The 21,898-nt window shown below is 34.5% G+C and overlaps 1 protein-coding gene across 1 annotated transcript in view; it reads right to left on the bottom strand.

Moving 5' to 3' along the window:
* CFAP46 (cilia and flagella associated protein 46) overlaps positions 1–21,898 on the bottom strand; it is an 80,786-nt gene that overhangs the window by 50,113 nt on the left and 8,775 nt on the right. Inside the window, exons 6-18 of the mRNA XM_050711950.1 lie at positions 19,099–19,222; positions 17,580–17,674; positions 16,608–16,715; positions 15,538–15,637; positions 13,391–13,489; positions 12,638–12,828; positions 9,884–10,112; positions 8,604–8,724; positions 6,743–6,866; positions 5,632–5,762; positions 3,166–3,311; positions 2,503–2,636; positions 464–676 (exon numbers count right to left, since the gene is read on the bottom strand). Of these exons, the coding sequence (XP_050567907.1) occupies positions 464–676; positions 2,503–2,636; positions 3,166–3,311; positions 5,632–5,762; positions 6,743–6,866; positions 8,604–8,724; positions 9,884–10,112; positions 12,638–12,828; positions 13,391–13,489; positions 15,538–15,637; positions 16,608–16,715; positions 17,580–17,674; positions 19,099–19,222 (1,815 nt within the window). The remainder of the gene's footprint in view (positions 1–463; positions 677–2,502; positions 2,637–3,165; positions 3,312–5,631; positions 5,763–6,742; positions 6,867–8,603; positions 8,725–9,883; positions 10,113–12,637; positions 12,829–13,390; positions 13,490–15,537; positions 15,638–16,607; positions 16,716–17,579; positions 17,675–19,098; positions 19,223–21,898) is intronic.

Genomic DNA, 21,898 nt, shown 5'->3' with positions numbered 1-21,898 from the left:
TTGTATTTCAGAACTTACTGTGATTAGAAATATTTACAATAAACTATATTTAGTATATAATTCAACTTCAGAGTAACTGAGAGCAAGTAAACACATTTCAAGCTCCTGCCAACAGAAAGGCTACAAAAATTTTCCTGATTCTTTCTGAGCAGGTCAACAAAATTGACACATGCACATGCACTATTTCATATGCACATATTGCTATTCCATAATGAAAAGAAATTAACATTATTTAGACTAAGGTTAATATGGATTATAGTGAATAGAAACAAACAGGATTAAAACCTCACTTTCCAACCACAAAATTCAATTTACCTTCTGAAGTATTCTGTATATGCTGAAGTCCTTCTACTTCTAATAAAAGCCAGCAATAACATTCTCTCATGACACAAACTAACATTGTGAAAATATTTTTTCTGTTATAGAAACAACAGCATGTTCGTAACCAAAACTCTAAATTTACCCAGTGTGCCCAACAGTCTTGACTGCTCCAAGAAGAGTCTGCAGATACTCAATAATTTCCCTCTGTCTTCCTGATGTGATAAGATGCCTATTGTAGTTTAAGATATACACCACAGCATTATGCACAATCCAGGCTTCATTCAGTTCTTCTCCTATTTCAGCTGCACGCAGGAAATTTTCCATAGCATACTGAGATAAGTAGTCTATCCATGAACTACAAAATTAGTATTAAGAAGCTGTTATTCCAAAAGTACAACACTAGAAGGAATTATATCTTAAGGCTAAAGATGTAAAAGTACATCTGAATCAACAAAAAAAATATATTTTTTGAAATTACTTTTCAGCTGCATTTATTACATCTCTATCCATTAACTTATAATTACTTGGATGACAAGATGACTCATGAAAGTTATTAGTATCAACATCGAACAGTCTCTGACACTCAAATGCTATTAGCTTAAAAATATTGGCTCTAACGTAAATTTCACAGTTCATCCACGCTTTTTAAAATGTGTGTGAATCCACACATCACTGCTAGAAATCATTAAATATCTATGACAACGCTCTACTTGAATAAAAAGTAAGGCATTCCACTCTAGTGTTGAATGAGGTATCTTTTTCACAACCTCATGTCTTCTTCCACTCAAAGACATCTCTAGATGTTCTGAAATGCTAAGTCCATTTTTTATAAAATAACATTCCATAGTCAATGCAATAACATTCTTTTATGTAGAAATTAATTATCAAGATATATATTACACTAGATAAAGCAATACTGAAAACACCATCTTGTATGATCAGACAGAATGACCTTGGTTAAGTCACAAATGCAAAAAACCATAAACTGACATAGGGTATTACTATGTCACCAACAGTAGACAACATAGTAGACCAAAGTGATTTTTTTCCCTATGTGTTTTTAGCCTAATTGGATGAAAGAGACACTGGCACAAGTAAATTGGTTAAACTCAAAAACAGCTTCGCAGCAAATTGTAGAACAGAATCTTCATCTTTTTTGTCCCTTGTTTCTGATCAGTTTTTACTTTTTCCTATTTTACTGAACATTTGAAAGCTGACTGCAAGAAACTTTACTTCATCTTCAGACTTAATGAAGAGCCTTAGGGACAAAACTCTAATAACCTGCTCTTATAGGACATGATGACCACTGTGACAACAGTTAATATTAGTACAAACGTGAAAGGAAGAGAGTTTAAATATCATATTTAAAATTTTCTCTCCCTCTTCTTTCACAATAAATAATACTGCAAGACCAGAAAAAGAGGAAGAGAAAAGAGGAAGAGAAAAGAGGAAGAGAAAAGAGGAAGAGAAAAGAGGAAGAGAAAAGAGGAAGAGAAAAGAGGAAGAGAAAAAAAGCTATGGTTTACTCTCCCTCATTAATTCCAGGTGAATGTATGGAACAGCTTACTTTTGCAAACTGAAGTAATTTGTTACATGTTTATTCAGGTACTCAGATATCATTATATTTATAGGAGCTATAAAGCAAGATGGAGTTTTTTGATTTGGCGGAATATGTTTTTAAATGTAGAATTTCACGGCCTAAATGTCAATATAATATAGATTTAATAGCTTTGAAGGAAGGTTCAAAGGTAGCTTCTGGTTTCAGAGAAATAAACATTAAATGAAAAACAAAATGAACATTGCAGAATGAAAGCAAATTAGAGAAAAATTATTTCAAATGATTTTTTAGATTCTTCTTTTCCCACTACCATTCATAGCTAAACATATGAACTATCTGATAACAATCACAGAATCATTAAGGTTGGAAAAGACCTTCAAGATCATCTGGTCCAACCATCACCCTACTACCAATGTCACCCACTAAACCATATTCCCAAGCACCAGGTCCAACCTTTCCTTGAACACCCCCAGGGACAGTGATGTCACCACTTCCCTGGGTAACCTGTTTCAATGTCTAACTACTCTTTCTGAGAAGAAAAATTATTTTTACTAAAAAGAAATAACTTAGTAAATTATAGTCTGTGTTTGATAATAAAACAATTTGTTAGAGTTGGTAAGTACCTGTATGCTTTCCATTCTAGATCACTTTCAGGAAAATCTAAAACATATCCTGAAGGATGTTGGCTTTTATCTTCTGTAGGTACAGTGTGGTCGTTCAGCTCAATTCCCTGCAATCTTAATAAATGAATCGTTGCCTGGAAAGATACAAAGAAATACATTTTCTACCTATGTTATCTATGTGAAAATGGACTCTGACTTCATATTTGTGTCTACACCTCTTGAAAAAAGAAAAAACACAAAATGTTCCTTCAGATGTTGTACAGGCATACAAAACCAATTATATGAAATAATCTTCAAATTGCTTACGCTTAATTTTATTAAGTAAATAACTGAGAAAAACAAAATACGCCATATATACACACACAAACATATTTATCATGCTGGAACTTTAAGGATCCTAGAACATTATGTCACGTCAAATATTTACAACAACATCCCTTGTAAAAAAAAGTGTTAAAACCATATGCAGTGATACTATAGTTACTTTCACACAGTATTTTTATACAGATGCTTCATGAAACTACTTCCTCTGATGTCTGTGGAGACATAAAATAATGAATCAAACTCCAAATTCTAGTGCTGTAAGATGAATATTCCTAGAATTATACATACAACCAAAGCTAAATGAAACAAATATGAGTAACAGCTGTGTAGGTTGATTACCTCTGCATTAATAAATCTTACTTCTGCTAATATTCTGAGTAAATCTCTTTCAAAAGAGAAGGATTTAGCAGGTAGTAATAATTCTCCTGGTAAGCCATCACCTTGATCATCATCCATCATAGTTATACTAGCTTTCTTCTTCTGTGCTAAAAAAAAAAAAAAAAAAAGTTCCATTATTATTAACACGTAAATCTGACAAAAATTACCTTAATTTTAGAATTTAAATATCCCTGTATAATCTGAAATCCACAAGAAAGCATTTACAAGCACAGATTTGAAGTTACTTCACTCAGACTATAATTTTTTTTGTCAATATAATTTATTGCACTCAGAATCCATTCTCCTCAAGAAGCCCATTGCTTACCCATGATTTTGCTACATTTATGCATATTTAAACTTCAGTATTTTCAGCAAATAACTTGCTCCAGTCATAATATGCATATTCAAATAGCATTACTATAAATATAAATCACGTGCTCTAGTTCAATGTCAATGTTTCAATGGAAGTGCAGTGCTGAACATTACATAGTGATAGAGGTTAAAATCCTGAAGTTTTTAAATCATGAATGGGGTTGACTTTCTGGCAATATATATATCAATAAAGAGAAAAACAGCATTAATTTTTCATTGGTTCAATAGCAAAGAGAAATGATTAAGATCATTTTAATACAGACACTAAGCATGAACATAAATGCTATCTCAGTGGGTTTCTCTAAATTTCTGGTCAATACTGGGTACTTGCAGAAAGGCTTAAAAACGGATTATAAAAAAGTACTTTTTCTGTGGCCTATCCTCCCAGGTATTCAGCATCTTCATCCAAGCAATCTCCTGAACCAGAGGTTCTGTTCAACATCTCAAGTTTAATATTCAGTGATAGATCTAATTTATTAGTATTTGTCCAATATTTTTAATCATATTTCAATATTCCAAAGTAACATTTTAGTTAAAGTTGAAAATTACGTTTTTGTTTTCTTAAAACCTACAGACTGTTAATTTGAATGAAGAGCTCCTCATTCCTCGAGCAATCATACATATTCACTTTCCCCAGACTAGCCATGTTTCATCTCTCATCTCTTTTTCAAACTAATGGAAAAAAAAATACTTATCGGGAACTCAGGGCAACCATGCACCAAAAGCATCATTAATAGGATCTTAATAGGATCCTCAATATATGTTACATACAGAGAAGATCTTCAATTTTTCTCACTCACTAATCCTAGGATTAGAAGAAGTAAAGGAGGAAACAGAACACAAAAATGAACGTGGCCAACAGTCCAAGTGCAAGGTGCTGCACCTGGGTCAGGGCAATCCCAGACATGAGGACAGACTGGGAGAAGAACTCATTGAGAGCAGCCCTGCAGAGAAGGACTTGGGAGTTCTGGTGGACAAAAGGCTCAACATGAGCCAGCAGTGTGCACTTGCAGCTCAGAAGGCTGTGTGTGACCAGCAGGTCGATGGAGGTGATTGCCTCCCTCTACTCTGCCCTTGTGAAGCCCCACTTGGAGTACTGTGTCCAGACCTGGGGCTCCAAGCACCAGAAGGATGGGGACCTGTTAGAGAAGGTCCGGAAGAGGGCCACAAAGTTGATCAGAGGACTGGAGCACCTCTCCGATGAAGAAAGGCTGGAAGACATGGGGCTGTTCATCCTGAACAGGAGAAGGCTCCGTGGAGACTTCATTGCGACCTTCCTATACTTAAAGGGGTCTTATAAAAAAGATGGAGAAGGACTCTATTTGGGTAGACAATCCCCTCCCTCACCTCTTTTGATGCAGCCCAGGATGCAGTTGGCCTTCTGGGCTGCAAGCACAAAGTGCTGTCTCATGTCAAGCTTTTCATCCACCAGAACACCCAAGTCCTTCTCTGCTGGGCTGCTCTCAATGAATTCTTCCAGTCTGTACTCCTGTCTGGGATTGCCCCAACCCAAGTGCAGCACCTTGCACTTAGACTTGTTGAACCTCATTAGGTTCACATGGGCCCACTGTTCTAGCTTGTCCAGGTCCCTTTGGATGGCATCCCTTCCTTTTGTTGTATTGACTGCACCACTCCACTTACATCTGCAAACTTGCTGAGGAACAGCTAAGAACACTGATAATGACCTCAAGAACACTAAATAATATCTTAAAGGTCTTCTCCAACCTAAATGATTCCATGATTCTATGCTTCTAAATATACGTACTTTAACTAGCTCAGGCCCAAAGCTTATATTTAATAGCATCACCTGATAGCACTGTCATTGAATTATCATGAAAACTGGAAATAATTTCCAAACCTCTCCTTCCTAAGCTTTTCTGCAGTTGTTAATTTCTGAGAGCACACATTGCCTTCTACATTTCTAAACTTTTTGAAAACAATGTGCACAATATCCATTGGAACACCATACCTTTACACTGGCTTACTCCTTCAAGTGACTCTACTAAAGGAGGAGAAAGTTCCCTTTATGACACTCAAAATAATGTTTTCACTTACTTTTTTTAGGTTTTGTTGCTCTCCTAAACAAAGTGTCATCATACAGGAGACAAAATCTGCATGCTGTACGGCAGACATCCCACACTGCCTGTGTACGTGCAACTTTTGCCAAATTTGCCCAAAGTCTAATTCTATCAAAGAAAAAGCATATGTAAGATTACTTTATAACCAGAATTATCTTCCACACTTTAGAAACCACAAAAATCATGTCAATTTTCATGGTCACCATAAATAAGATTTTAAATCTAGTAAACAATAAGTGGAAGACTTTTTATCAGTAACAAAGATAACACCATTACTTTTATTCACTTTTAAAAAATACCCTCAGCTTATCAAGATTGTGAGAAAAAAAATATTTTGGAGAATAGCTATACTGAAACTTTTAAAATGTGTTTGTGACATATCCCTAATTATCTATCTTATAAAAAATAAACCAAATTAAACTAAGTATTTCAAAATCAATGCTGAGAATTTCAAAATGAGTCTGGAATACAAGTTTTATGAATACAAGAATTGTATTCCTTGAATTGTAATCCTTGAATACAAGGATTTTGAATTGTTTAGAAAACCACTTTGTTTAGATTTCATTCCAGGATTTTTTTTTAATGCTGCAAACAAAACAAAACAAAAAAGAAAAACAAACAACAACAACAACAAAAGTCTTTTTAAAATAAACAATAAAATTATATAAAAATGCTGAAAACAAAGTCACACAAAATCACAGAAAGGTTTAAGTTGGAAGAGACCTCTGGAAGTTACCTGGTCCAATCCTCCTGCTCTAGCAGGGACAAAGCTATGATTTTCCTACAGATCAATATTTCTGACACTCAGAAAGGACCGTGTGGTTTATCAGAAAAGATGTAGCATGCAAAGTGGTACAAGAACCAAAAAAGACGCTTCAGCAAAGTTTCAGCTAGGAATCAAGTTATTCAGTCTTAATCCACTCATTCTTCTGTGTGTCCAGTTTCTATCAATAGAATAGATGGTAGGGGGAAGGCTGCACCGGATGATCTTGGAGGTCTTTTCTAACCTTAATGATTCCATGATAAGAAATTCCCTTATTAGACACTTCGCAAAAAGAAAAGAGCCACGTCTTTTCTGTGGTAATTACCTCTCTTTGTCATTTTCCTTTTTTAGCTGTTTCAAATGCCCATCAACTTTGTCCACACTTTTAACATGATGTTGTGCTTTCGCACAGAGGTAACTTACTTGACTCTGACTTTTACCTGAGGAAACTTACAAAGAAAAAAGAATTTAATGGAATTTTTAAGTACCAGAGCTGAAAAAATCTAAATGAAAGGTATGCATTTTGATTCACAACTACTTTCTGAAACACCTGAAATCCAGTCCTTTTTTCAATCCCTCAGTCTTTCCCAAAACCAACCAGCCAACCAAAATGAAAAAAACCACACCCCACTAGCATCTATTCTGTTTTTAATTTATCTGCAGAGATAGTCTCCCCATATAAAAATGGATTTATGTTTGTTTAGCCCCAAGGTATATCTCTTTTCTGACACGACATGCATTGCTCTAATTAATCTAATTAAAGGAAATTGATGCAACATATGAAATGTTACATTCTGGCTGCATTTTAAGAACGCTAATCCAATGAAATACATTTTTGATCAGTAGCAAAATTTGTTCATTTGTTAGTTTTGTTTAAATTTGAGAATAATGACTTTTCTTTCATGTAGTCAACAAGATATAGTTATCTGGGAAAAAGTATTAAACAGAAATAACCAACATAGAAAAATGACACAAGGGAGGAATGAGCTGCCCTCCTGAGGTACAAAATTACTCCTGTGATACAGAAAAATCAAAAAGAGATTTTTTTTTACTGTAATGACATAGAGGAGATGCTATTTATTAGAATACAAATAACTTGATATGATTATTTGGGAAATCAATATTCACTTGAATCTAAGCCATGGTCACTAATATAACCTAGACTAAGCTTTCTGTTGACTCTCCAATGATTACTGGCTGGATTGCTGGGACCAAAGGGTACTTGTAAATGGAGTTAAATCCAGTTGGCAGCCAAGTGGCCATAGTGGTGTTCCCCAGGGGTCAGTATTAGGGCCAGTTTTGTTTAATCAATGATCTTGATGAGGGGATCATTTAATCTTGATGAGGGATAAAATTGCAGACAACACCACGTTGGGCAGGAATGATGATCTGCGAGAAGGTAGGCAGGCTCTGCAGACGGATCTGTGCAGGCTAGATTTATGGACCACATCCATTTGTATGGCATGCAACAAGGCTAAATGCCAGGTGATGCACTTGGGTCATTACAACCCCATGCAGTGGTATAGGCCTGGGGAAGAGTGGCTGGAAAGTTGCCTGGCAGAAAAGGAGTTGGGGATGTTGTGTTGGTCAATAGCCAGTTGAACATGAACATGAACCAGCTGTGTGCCCAGGTGGCCAAGAAGGCCAATAGCATCTTGGCTTGTATCAGAAATAGCACAGCCAGAAGTACTACGGAAGTGACTGTCCCTCTGTACTTGACACACCTTGAGTACTGTTGGGCTCCTCACTACAATAAAGATATCGAGTTTCTGGGAATACGTTCATAGAAGAACAGCAAAGCTGGTGAAGGGACTAGAAAGTATTCCTGGCTTTAAAACATGAATATAACTGAAACTGCTTAGACATATTTACGTTGAAATGAGGAAGCCATAGTTTCTTATAATTTTTGTTAAAAATACTTCGCAATGCATATGACAGAACTGTTACTTAACTACACACCTAGATTGACTGACAGAAATTTTTCAGCATTAATACATGACAGTAATATCATAGAATTATAATCCTTTTTCATTCTATAATTTTTGCCACAGAATTCAGCAGACTTGTCACTCTATTCGTGCTGTAATATTCCTCACATATTGCCACTATGTGTTATGTCTATTCTTTGAGGTTGTGCAAAGCAGTAAAAGTTAAGTGTCATAATTTTAGCCACACACAGACATTACCTTTAGCTTCATTTTCACTATCAAGAACCACCTGAAATGAATCAGGAGCTAGTGCAAGACCAGCATTTACCAGAAGGGACCTCTTTTTCCTCACATTATTCTTTTGCTTTCCCCTTTTAGCCTATGTAAAGAAAAGAACTAAATGTTACAAGGTTCATTTAGACCTATTAAAATGCTATTTACATTTCTATTACATTCATATATCTTACTTACTAAACGTGTAAGAATGTAGATCATAGACTTTGGTATTTTGAGCCAATACAATATAGGAATCGTTTATCTTAGCATATCTTAAACAACATCCTGCAGTATTATTGCTCTATATTCCTGATTGTATGACCTGTCATAATATTTCCTTAAATAAAGAACAGTATTTATTTAGAAACCAAAAATAACATACCTGTCGTGCAATAATTAGGACTTACTATGAAATATAAAAAATCCCTACTGCACCCAGAATTAGCTTAAGTCAGAGGAAAATTAAGTGCTTTCTTTAAATAATATTTAAATGGAATAAGCTTGTGTGAAAAGAAAAAAATTAACTAGAACAAACTACACCAAAACTCTGTCATAACAATAATATAACAATCGTACCAGCAGCTTTCCAATACTGCTTTTTAGGCTCAATGAGCATATCTTAATTTCTGTGAATATCCCCAAACGGTGTATAGCTGAAGTTTCTTTTAGCAAACTAACAAATCAGCTGCCAGTATGAATTTTGTTCATGTGCTGAAGGCATCACAATAGTTAGATGCAATAACTCTTGAAAACGACTACACTGTGACTTTAGATTGTATTACTGGATTTATTATCTGTATTTTCTCACATTTTAAAGTGTGATATAATACTGATTTATCTTCAATCCAGATGGGATGTTCAGCTATTTGGCCACTGCTCCTCTCATTATTTATAAAAATGTTCCACACAATGAAATCTTAATTGTTGACAATTCTGAACATGCAAAAACGTAACATTGAGTTTCTTTTTTGCAGATGAGTATTTCTGCCAAAGGATAATGCATTTTTATTTTTTTCCATAAACAAGTGGTGTGAACATAATTGGAAAAAATCCTCCATCATAACCATTAATCTTCAGAGTATGAAGCAGTGTGATGACCAGAGAGAAAATCCAGAGAGCTTTCAAGGCAACCAACTAATGTTGCTGAAAGCAAGCCCGTGTTAGCTCTACTAATATGCAGTTCTACTAAATGGCTGGCTTTTCTCTGCCAGAATGTAATAAGCAAACCTATTTCAGCTACTAATCTTATTCTGTACAATTACCTGTTCAATCATCATTAGTGCCTGATCCTCTAGACGCTCAGGAGACTTATACAGCATAGCGTACAAAGAAAGACGGTTAAAATTCAATCTTAGATGTTCTTGATACTGCCCACTGTTATCTAGATGTATAGCTTTCTGTAAATGTTGCACAGCAACCTCAATTCTATCCTCATCTTCTTCAATACGAGCAATTTCCATGTGAACTTGGCAACGTAACAAAATCAACATGCTACGGAATAAAAATTCAAATGTAATCTGTTAAACTGAGCAAACTAAAATTGTTAGACCTAAAAATTAACCAAAAGCGCAACCCAGTAATAAAAAGTAACAATAGTATGAAAATATACTCCATTTTTGACTTAATGTTTCTTTCATTTTCATTATCATGTCTTTGTAACGAAATGATTATGAAAACTTGTGGTTTAACCTGGCTGGCAGCTAAGCACCACATAGCCATTCACTCACCCTCCCCTGTGCCTGTCTGGGATGGGGGAAGAGAATCAGAAAGAAATGAAAGGCTGTGGGTTGAGGTAAAGACAGTTTATTAGGACAGAAAAGAAAGGAAAATAATAATAACAATGATAATAGTACTACTACTAATAGTGTGTACAAACAAGTGATGCACAATGCAATTGCGCACTACCCACTGACCAATGCCCAGCCTATCCCCAAGCAGCTGGTCCCCCCAACCCAGCCAGCCACCCCATATTAATTGTTCAGCATGACGTGATATGGTATGGGATATCCCTTTGGCCAGTTTGGGTCAGCTGTCCTGGGTCTGTCCTCTCCCAGCTTCTGCTGTACCCCCAGCCTCCTCACTGGCAGGGCAGTGGGAGAAGCTGAAAAGCCCTTGGTTTAGTGTAAGCACTGCTCCGCAACAATTAAAACATCACTGTGGTATCAACATTATTCTCATCCTAAATCCCAAGCACAGCAACATACCAGCTACTAGGAGGAAAATTAACTCTATCCTAGCCAAAACCAGGACAAAACTCAGTTGCATTTTACTTCTGTTAACACTGCGTGAGAAACACAGCCAAAAGGAAGCAACGCATCTCGTAAACTGACTGATCTTTGTGTTTTAGCAGAATTCTTCCTTAATACCACACTTGCCATTCAGAAATGCCCACTTCGGTTGACAGATGAAGTGACTGGATTTTTAACCTGCTTAACTCCTAGCAAGAGCGTGATTGACACTTTTGATAATACTTCACACTTTGATGATAACATATAAGTAGAAGCTTCTAAAAATCTAGTCCTGATTGCAGTTTCTTACCACTTTTATAAATGCAGCTCATGACAGGTGTACATACTCACTGCAGTCAGTGCCTTTGCCCAGACTGCTGAAAACCACTCCATGAAGTCAATACATTTTCACTGAAAACTGCATGCTCTCCAGACCTGGGTACACTACACTCCCAATTCATCACCTGCCCCAGGAAGCTGTTCATAGCAGCTGTAAGCTATACATTATTTTAGATTATTTCCAGGCAAAAATAGATAGATAGATAGATAGATAGATAGATAGATGAAAGCAACGTTAGGAAAAACAGAAAAACAGAACAGGAGGGTTTTCAGTGCCTCTAGGATATCAAATGTCCTGCAAAGAACTAATGTATGCCCACATTAGAGTAAAGCTGACTGAGCAGCAAGTATTGCCCTTATGCTGCTGACCAAAGCAGTTAGAATTAATGCCACAATCAAAATAGAAACTAAAACAGACAAGTTCATAGAGACGAGTGAATTCATTCAGTCTTTAGTGATAATACCGCCTCATAGCTGAGGTTGAGTATACAGGATTTTCAAGAATATACAAATAACAAAAGCCAAAACTCCAACCACCAAAAATCAAATTTGCAAGCTTTTAGAGAGAAACTGTCATTAATGAAACTTAGTATAAATATCAAAGCCATGTATGTTGATAATTCACTCTTTATATGGGAAATGTTAAGGAACGCTTGCATAACAATATAGTAATACAAAACAGTGCGTTTTATAAGTGTACATCTCCTCCTTCAGGCTTCTGTTTCCTCTTCATGCAACTGAAAGTTTACATTTTAAGGCCACTGAAAATATAGTCCTTACTTTACGTTGAAATAAATTTATCACAAACCATCTACTGTTCTTAAATGACAGATTGTGTCCATTGTAATAGTAGCTTTACTACAAAAGTTATGATCTTTGTTCTTACTAGTCAGTCCATGTAAAGGTCCAAATTTACTTAGGTTTGCTTGTTACACTCAGAGAAAAATGTAAAACTATTTAGGTGCTTATGACAAAGTGCAGCATAAATATAGAGATGTTGAGTACATCTAAAAATAATAAATTCGCTTAACACTGCAGGTTTTTCAATTACAAAAAAGTATCACGGAAGATACAAAAATAGTATTTTGCAAGCAGTGCTTCATTTGATATGTAACAGTGAAGTCAGGATGTATTTTTAAAGTAAATTTTTAATTGTATGTTTTTATCCAAAAAAGTGGTGTTAGTACAAGAACCTGTATTCCAACACATTTACATGAATGGGACCTATACTTAAATGACTAATGAGGAAATGTACACAGTATACGCAGATGTTAACTTGTTACAAGCTAGTGCAAAAATTTTCAGACTCTTAACATCATACAGTTTGAGTTTTTATGAGTTTGATGCCATATTTAAATTGCTTAGTTCTTTATTATGATCTGTATTTTCTTTTCAGTCATTAGAGCTTTCAAAGTAACTGATAAGAATGTACACAGCATAAAAAGCTACCTGTCAATCTCTTCAAGGACATCAGCAACTGCTATCAGTGGTTTTCGCACATGTTGATGCAAATTTTGTTGGAGTAGTGGTAAGCACAGATTCCATTGGGTTGTGCAAACAACCTGAATCACATCAGGATCTCCCAACTGAACTGCATGTTGCAAGGTTAGCTCAAGATTTTTTATCAATTTCAGCTGAGCCTACACAAAAGAAAAATTGCTTAGCATATACTGCATTTAATGAACACATCTTCTTACATACTCCTCTAAATTCTGAATTTAGGCTCCTACTTTTGATGCTCTAAATTATAACCAAGTCCACTGACTATAGAAATCTAAAAAAAATCCTTCCCAGTGTGACAATTTGTCAGGAATAACACAAATTTTTCGGAAATAAGGATTTGCATGAGATTGCCTTTAATATGCAATAATACACCTTCCATAAATGTAAAATATGAAAAAAATATAGTATTGCCTTTGCACGCTTCAATGCTACCATCTTTACTCTTAGAAATTAATATATTATGAATCTTTATTATCAGACTGAAGACTTAAGAAAGGAATATATGACTATTGTTTATTTCTCTGTTTTATTCTTGCCAGCCCAACTTCCTGCTTTCTTCTTGGAAGACCAATCAGAAAGAATATAATGCTTAAAGCAATTTCTGATCAGTGTAATGGAATTAAGACACACAAGTCCAGTGCAATTTGCATATTTCACAAACTAAGCCTTTTATTTTTCTCTCAAAGCTAAAGAACATACCTCAACAACTCCTTTGGTATAAGTCACAATTTTAGGGCCAAATTTTTGAATTTCATATTCACATTCCAGGCATTCTACTTCAATAAGTTTCCCTTGTTCCTATGAAGGATTGATACAAAATGATGATTTTAATAATTAAAAAGGAATATGATTCAGACCATGCAATTATGCTAATACTCCATTGTAATACCTTTTTGAAAATCCAACTGTACTAGCTAATTAATTGAAACAATAAAAGAGGGATTAGAATTCGTTATAGTATAGCGTTATTAAGACGGTATATTATTGGAATAAACAAGAGATAGTTGAGACAGTAATGAATAATCTTAATGGGTTGCGCAACCTGTAAGTGAAAAAAGGTCAGATTTTTAACACTTCAGGAAGAATCTGACTATCAAATCATACAAATTATATGATTGTATAATCTCAGATACATTGTATTTGGTTTCATATGGAGCAGTAGAAAAAGCCATGACAGCATCTCCATTCATTATTCATTACAAACTGTTATCAAATCACTCAGCATGACCTGTATTATCTTTATGTTTCCATGGTCCTGAAAAACTTCAGTGAACATAGAACTATCAGTATCATCCAAAAAACATCAGCATTTGGCAAAAGCCAAAGAACTGGAATTTTTCTTACAGCACCATAAAGAAATTACTGTAGCAATGATCCACAGCAATCTGAAGATAGTCACTTTAACACCCACTACTTCTAAGGGAGATGAGAAGGTTGATATAGAAGCACAACTTCTCTACTGCTGCCACTGAAGGGTTACTTGCTGTTACTGTCTATAAAAATATTGAAACTAAATCCTAATGAACCCTTGATCTAGAGAATTTAAACACATTCAAGGTGAATGCAATTTAAACACATTCTAGGTGAATGCTATGTAACTGTGTACAACCTCAGACTTGTGGGAATTTTTCAGAAAAAAAAAAGGGGGGGGGCCTGAGGCAGACATCTGGAATGAAAAATTTCAGTTAGGATAAGTAAAATCTACATTACAAGTAACTCACAGTAGGATCATTACAAGAGAAATATGGACTGGTATGTTTGGCGGTATTTGCCATTACAATTTCATTACATGCGCTTGAGTATTTCAGGTAAGTAAAGACTTATATGGGCATAACAACACTATCCGGCACTTTTACATACTTTTTTTTTTCTGAAAAACGTACTTGTTATCTGAATACAGTGGTGAACAGTTCTGCTTATCAACCAAGAAGGAAGTGAAAAAATTGCAGAGCTAGGTGGACATAAGAATCAAAAAAGGATATACACATTGAAAGACCAGTTATTACAGAGACGACACAAAATTTCCATCTAGGAATACATCTACAGTAGCATTATAATAAAAATACTACAGAAGACTAAAAACTACTAAATCTCATCAAGCAACGCATCAAACAACAATTTGCTGGAAAAGCAAAATGAGTAATTCCTACCAGAAGAAACTGGGAATGGTACAGGAACAAATGTTGTCAGAAGAGATCCACATAAAGGATTAAGGATTAGCGTACAATGTCTCTAGATTTCTCTTTCCAGTGAAGGAACAATACTGCTTAAGACCTAGTTCCCAGAAAAGATAGCAATCTGGGGACTGTTTTCTGGCAAGCTTTTTTGAACTCCTCTACCTACAAGTTCCATAATCACGCTTCAGACAAATGCAGTTTTCTCCTCTGCAAAATTAGAATTCATATGCACCTCTGCAAGGTTGATACTGTATTCATAAAGACTAAAGTGAACATACAGAACATTAATTGCTTTTAGAGCTTACATCTAGGTGACTAATTACAATCTCAATGGGTAGACTAGTTAAATCTTCAAAACCTGCAAGCAACACTTAACATCCAATCAAAACATTCTACAGATGACATTTACAAATAAAGGCAGAAATGTACAGGTAACATTTATTTGCTGAAACTTTCCGTACTGCTCATTACCCTATACTATCTATACTCTAATTTCTGACCTTACATCCTCTCTCTAGTTTAGGAACGGATTATTTATGCAAGTAATAATGATTTATATTAATCAGTATATAAGCAATACAGAGAAGAAGACAGAAGAACCCAGAACCATCAGCATTATTTTTAAAGTAGAATCATTGTCAAAAAAAATCATTTCTAATTAATACTTACAGTAATGCCAGCTTTCTTCAAATCAAGTATACAATCATGCGTAAGTTTAATGCAGTTTACTTTCACAGAAAAACGAGCCAATTCCAGGATCAAAGGAATTCTTCAAAAACAGAAAAACATCACTTCAGAGAATCTGACACTCCTCTTTAATGAAATCAGAAAAACATTGTATGAAACTAACCTTGTGCAATATATCTGAAACTCATGAAGGTATCTGAATATTAGAAGATGTGATTTTACCAGTAATGCTCACAGTCAGTAAGGAAAAAGATGGAAGTTGGTTGGATGAAAAATACAAAAATTCAGCTGTTTATGGAAAATAACTAGTATACTTCTAATGTATTCCTGCAAAAATTGTTTCTGAATAACATAACACAATGAAGGATTAAATGTATGCAGCACAAAGATGGTGAAATAGGAAATGGGTTAAATTGCAGGTAATTCTGCAAACAATGCAGTCAACTGGCACACATCTTGAGAAACAGTCAAATACAACGGTATTTGACTGTTTCAAATTCTTTAAAAAATAGGAACACACAACTGTCATGGTAGGAGACTTCTGAATATTTTGGATCTCAGTAAATAACCAAATGAGTCCCACTGTCTGCACTAGAAGTAATAAGAAAACTGAGTATAGTCAGAAAAGATTGAACTTCATATGCAAAAATGTACTATAACTTCCATATTTAACAGCTGTGATCTAACTACTAGAATAGAGTTTGGTTTTGTCTGCATTTAAAATTACACTGAAGAATTAGGAAGGATTCAAAGAAAAGCTAAAAATGAACTACAGTTTGAAAAGCACGTGCCAATTCAAAGAGCTTTTAAAATCTCATTTTATCAACAAGACAAGTCTAAGGAAAGAATTAATGTTATACAGATGGCTATATGGAGGAAGATACTTAGTCTTGGGTTCTTTAATAGGGCATTTGTGTTTTTTTAAGATGACCTAAGCTTTAATGCATCAAAAACTATTGTGAGATCATACTCTTCAAGATTTTGTCACACTTTGGTGGAAGCAGCATCAGCTTCAGCATCAACTTTCAGGGGGCTGTGACAAGTAAACTCACTTCATACTGGCAACAGATGCTGGAGGTACATCATACTGCTTCAGAAGTTCATACAGAGAATACAGAGTTGTGGTGGCATCACTTGGAAATTCATTTGTGTCCCACTGCCTGCAATATGTTAGGAATTGATCATTACTTATCACAGGAAATATTTCAATTTTTTAATTCAATAATAATTCTCCTAACTTCAGAGCAGATGGATCTTAGTCCAATATATTAGTGGATTATCTAGACTATGAAATATTAAAAATAAATAATAAAAATAAAAATAAAATAAAAATAAAATAAAAATGTCAACAAAACTCACTTCAGTATACCAAGTAAGGTTCTCAGAGAACCAGATACAAAGCACAAAGAACAGAATATTCCAGAATAAGAATTAATATTTGAGGCAGTAAATTTTATTTCAAAGGCAAAGAAATATGGTGTGCAAAACTCCTTTCCCTTAATGTCAATATGAATTATTCCACTATGAAAAGAATTAGTACTTTTAAAAGTGGAACTGTTGAGACACTGAAAAAAATCATGTGGAATTCTGTTACAGTCTAATTTTCAAAATTGCTTTCCTGTAAAATTTAAAGTTTTAGAAAATACCATGCTTCCCATCCTTGTGATTCATCCATTATATTTCAGATGTGATTCCTCTTCTCTATCTTTACTTTCTTATATATGACTTGTGTACCAAGCCACAATCTGCTAGATACAAAAACGTCTTTCAATCTCTTGTAAATTCTTTCACTTGAGACTGTCAGTACAACACACTATTCTACACATTCCCCAAGAATTCTCTCACCTTTTAGCTACGGCAGTTTTCTGGGCAGGACTGAGATTCACTACTCAAAACTGTTTCCGTTAGAGAAACTAATCTTTGTAGTATGGTCTTCTACTGGCATATGAGATATCAGAACCAGACTCTACTTCTGTAATATCAAGTATCAAAATCCAAGTGAAAGGATACAGTTTAGTACTCACGATTTTATCATTTGCATTTTATAAATCACTGACAAATGGATGGAATTTTGTATTTCCTTCTCTATCTGGGAAATATCCACTAGTTTGTGGTATACCTATAAAATAATAATTTCATTATTAATCAACTAAATAAGCCAATGAAGGACAGACACTCAACAAGGCTAAAATAAATCATGTATGTTGATTGTAGGCTTTAAGGGCAATGGACTTTAATGGACGTTAAGGGCAATGAAATTACTATGATAATCTATGTTGTTCTGCATACATACCACTTAGTAAAGCTGTATTAATTTTCACATGCTGAGGATCAGAAATATTAGCAGAAATCTAAATCTGGAACTATTATCTGAGTTAGATTTCTAATTAATCCATTTTTAGAACATTCTGATAACACTCATTCTGAAATCATCTCATCCAGATAAGGGAAATTAGACTTATTGAAATTTAACTGCAACTATAAATTAAATATAACAGAAATATTACAAAGAAATTACAATGTACTGTAGTTACTTCAATTTATCTGTAGAGTTACATATTAGACATGTAACATCATTTCTTCTGACTCTCTGACACTGACTGTCCATAGCAATCAATAATGATTACTTAAATTGTAATGGAACACTACATTTTGTAGGACTTGATTATGCTGTCATTAAAGCATCCAATAGTGTAGATCATACTTCTGTAGCTCTGCTGATAAACATAGCCCAAGGAAACTTTTAGACCTACTTTATTCTTCTAAGACAAATGTTTAGTAGCTTTGTTCAAAATTGCCTCTAAAAAAAAAATATAATAATAATTTTGATCCCTTGCCTAAATGTCATTGCTTCACTAATTTCATACCTCTGAAGGTCATTAAGGTTCTCTTAATTCAAATGCTAAAGAACATAGAACATAAACATCATCTTTTGAAATGCAGTGGAAATGCGTAATTAAGACAAAAAAGAGTGTAGCAGGGAACATAGAAGGAATGCTTAAGAATATGACTGCATGCAACTCCAAAGTTTTATTTGCCTATTTCTGCTTTTGTCACATCTATCTTCACCCTCTTATTTCCCAAATTAAGGTCATGCAAAAAAATGTGAACTAATATCATATACTCTGATTCCCAGAACTCTTTATAGGGTACACATTGGGTCATTTAAGTATATTTCAGCATAAGAATAGTCGACAAAAGCTAAATAGAGCCTAGCTTTTTTTTTTTTTCCAGTGGCATAAAACAGGTAAAGTTACACCTATTACACCATCTGTGGTAACAGCAATTATTCCCACACAGATTTTTTAGGGGTAGCAACAGTTTTCCTTATAATATTACGGTGTACTGAAATAACATGGAGCAGAAAGGAGCTCTTTAGCTTAGAGTATGAAAAATACAAACAAAAATATCTGCTTATCTGGTGTATCATTTGTTAGTTCACAACATTTAAGTACAGGAAATAAAATACTTAAAAATAACAAGGATGTTAATAAATGTCGAGAAAGCTCCTGTCTTACTGGGAATTATATTTTACAGCATTACCATTAAAGAAAATATTTGAGAGTATTTATCTGGAACATTTTCCTTAATAAAGACTGCTGCAGTAGATGAAAACTCTTTTGCTTCTTTCAGTTTTGAAGCATCGAGGAGGCACTCAAGTAAATTTCTGCAGATTAAATAAATATTTGTATTAAACATTTATCAATGTTTTCTGAAACAATTCTTATTCATATTTTTTCAAGAGACATTGACTCAACAAAGAGAACTTCTAACTTTTATGCATTTGTTTCTTCCAGAAAATACACAGCTCTTAATATCCATTTATAACAGATCACAAAAATAATCTTGGAAAAGGTGATTTTTCTGAACACTCTGCACAACAAGACACCTGGAATTAAAATGATCAATGATTTAACACTGCATGAAGGAAAAAAAAAAAAAAGGCGAGCTGCATTCTATGGTTCTCCCTTAACTACTGGAAAGGCTAGTATTTCAAAGTCATCTACTAAACGAGAACCCATACATGCTGGAAACTTCAATGTATCTACTGGATTTTCAATCCTTCATCTGTTTTCACTGAAAAAGAGCCTGTGGCTTCATAAAATAAATAATAACAATACCATAGAAATAATATTAAATTATTCCATAAAAATATAAAAATACAAATATAAGAAAAAATAAAGGTTACCATTAGTTTCAAAACACAAATTCATTGTGTACTTGCTAATTCTCATCAATACCTCAGCAAGATTATGTCTGTTATTAAAAAAACTGTAACGTATTCTATATAACCTTTATTGTACAACTTGAAATGTTTTGATTTCTTATTTCCCTCCAGTTTCAACTTAGAAAGAAAACACAAAAAATGCTACACAGCAATAAACTATCAAGTCATAGACCAAAGAAATAGAAAAGTTCACAAAGAGAAAGTTAAAAACTGTGGTAGAAGCGTATCAAGAACTGGAAATGGTCTGTAGAATAGCAGACCCAAACATCTCTAAAGAAAGGTTGTCTGATCTTGAAAACTTACATAGACACTCTTTATTTTGCACATAAAACTGTTTCTCTCAGTTATTTGTAGAGGCATCTCGGTGTTTATGATCCAGCTTTACTCAGAGAATCCAAGACAACGATGTAACAATTCATCATTGTTAATTGATATTGTTATGCCATTAGTAATAATGGGTAATAATGTGAATTGTTATCAGAGTACCAATAGTGCACAGTTTTTGGAAGTTTTTTTTGTTTGGTTGTTTGTTTGTAACACTTCCATTTATATCTTGTTTAGAAACAAAAATCAACCTGATTCTTTGTTCAGTTCTAGAGCCGAAACCATCAATGGCAAATTAATTTAATATCAGAATCAGGCGTTATATAAATATCAATTTCTAACTTTCTGTTTTCCTTATAGTCTGTAAACTAGAAGATTTAAGCTGAGACTCTGCCTGCTTTGCTTCAGTCTTAACCAAAAAATCTCCCATGCCTCAGTGCATGGTGAAACCATTCAAACAGCTTAAGAGCAGATCTACTGAAATGGACTGGGGGTCCTGGTGGACAGAAAGATACACACCAGCCAGCAGTGAGGTCTGGCAGCAAAGGCTGCCAACAGCATCTTGGGTTGTACTAACAGAAGCATAGACAGCCGGTCATGTCACTGAGAGGATGGTCCCAGGCTCTTTACTAAGGTGCATGTCAGGAGAGCAAGAGAGAATGGGTGTACACTGCAACTAGGAAACTTCAGTGTGGATCTAAAGAAAAACCTTCTCCCCGTGAGGGCAGTGAAGCAGAGCTACTTCAGCTCAGAGCGGTTTTGCAGTCTCCAGTCTTGACAGCTTCTAGATGCAACTGATTAAAACCTGAACCTGAACCCTGAGCTGAGTCTTTTGAGCAGGAGGTTGGATTACGCATGTCCTGAGGTCCCTTTTCCACCTGAATTGTCTTGCAATCTTAAAGTATATGCTTTTTATCTATAGACAGTATCTGCCAGGTTTTTGTTTTTGAAGAAACATAGTAACTATGTAATGAACTTCTCTCAAACTTTTGGAATAGCTTGTAAAAACAGATACCTTTACCCTTGTTTCAGTTCCACTGTGTTTTCCGAATTTCAAAGCTTCATATTACCTATGTTTTTCTGCTCAACCAACATTATTTTTTTAAATTTAATTTTATGAGGGTTTTGCATATAATTTGCCATTTCTTTTGTTGAAATTGAATACCAAAGACTCGATAGCATGACTAAGCTTCTAATATTGCTTTTCTTTAGTGATCATAGACTTAATGAATTTCTTAGCCAACATGTGCTGCTCAGTCCAGAAATATCTGCTCTTATCAGCAAAAACTTCAAATTATCTAACAGATAGCTCTTGTTCTTAAAATGTGTAACTCAGTAAAATCCGAATTGCAATCAGAACGCAAATCAGATGCTATCAGTTCAGATGCTTTAAAATTAAAATTTATTTTAGAAGAACTTTACATACAAAAAAAGTGAAATTCTGCTAAAAGGTCTGACTCTGAATATCATATCTTTAAATCTACAGCTATATTTAAACAAAAGTAACATTTCAGATCCTCATTTTTGCCTAATTTGTAATAATAAAATTTCTTCTTTTTAGTGAGCAGCTGTCAGAGACACTGAGCACATTTTATTAGTATGTTACTACAATCTTATTTACCATACTTCTCAATTTCTGCAGCACAGCTTCCCCATTCACTTCTAATCTAAGTCAAGAAATAAGTCATTTAGGTCTTTTAGTTAGATTAATTAAAATGACACAACAATGTAGGCACACCCATAATTTATGCAGTTATACCCTCAAAAGAAACCGGTATCAGTCTTAAATAT

Source organism: Cygnus atratus, chromosome 7 (assembly GCF_013377495.2).
Source record: "Cygnus atratus isolate AKBS03 ecotype Queensland, Australia chromosome 7, CAtr_DNAZoo_HiC_assembly, whole genome shotgun sequence".
NCBI lineage: Eukaryota > Metazoa > Chordata > Aves > Anseriformes > Anatidae > Cygnus > Cygnus atratus.
This window is presented reverse-complemented; position numbering and strand designations above follow the sequence as displayed.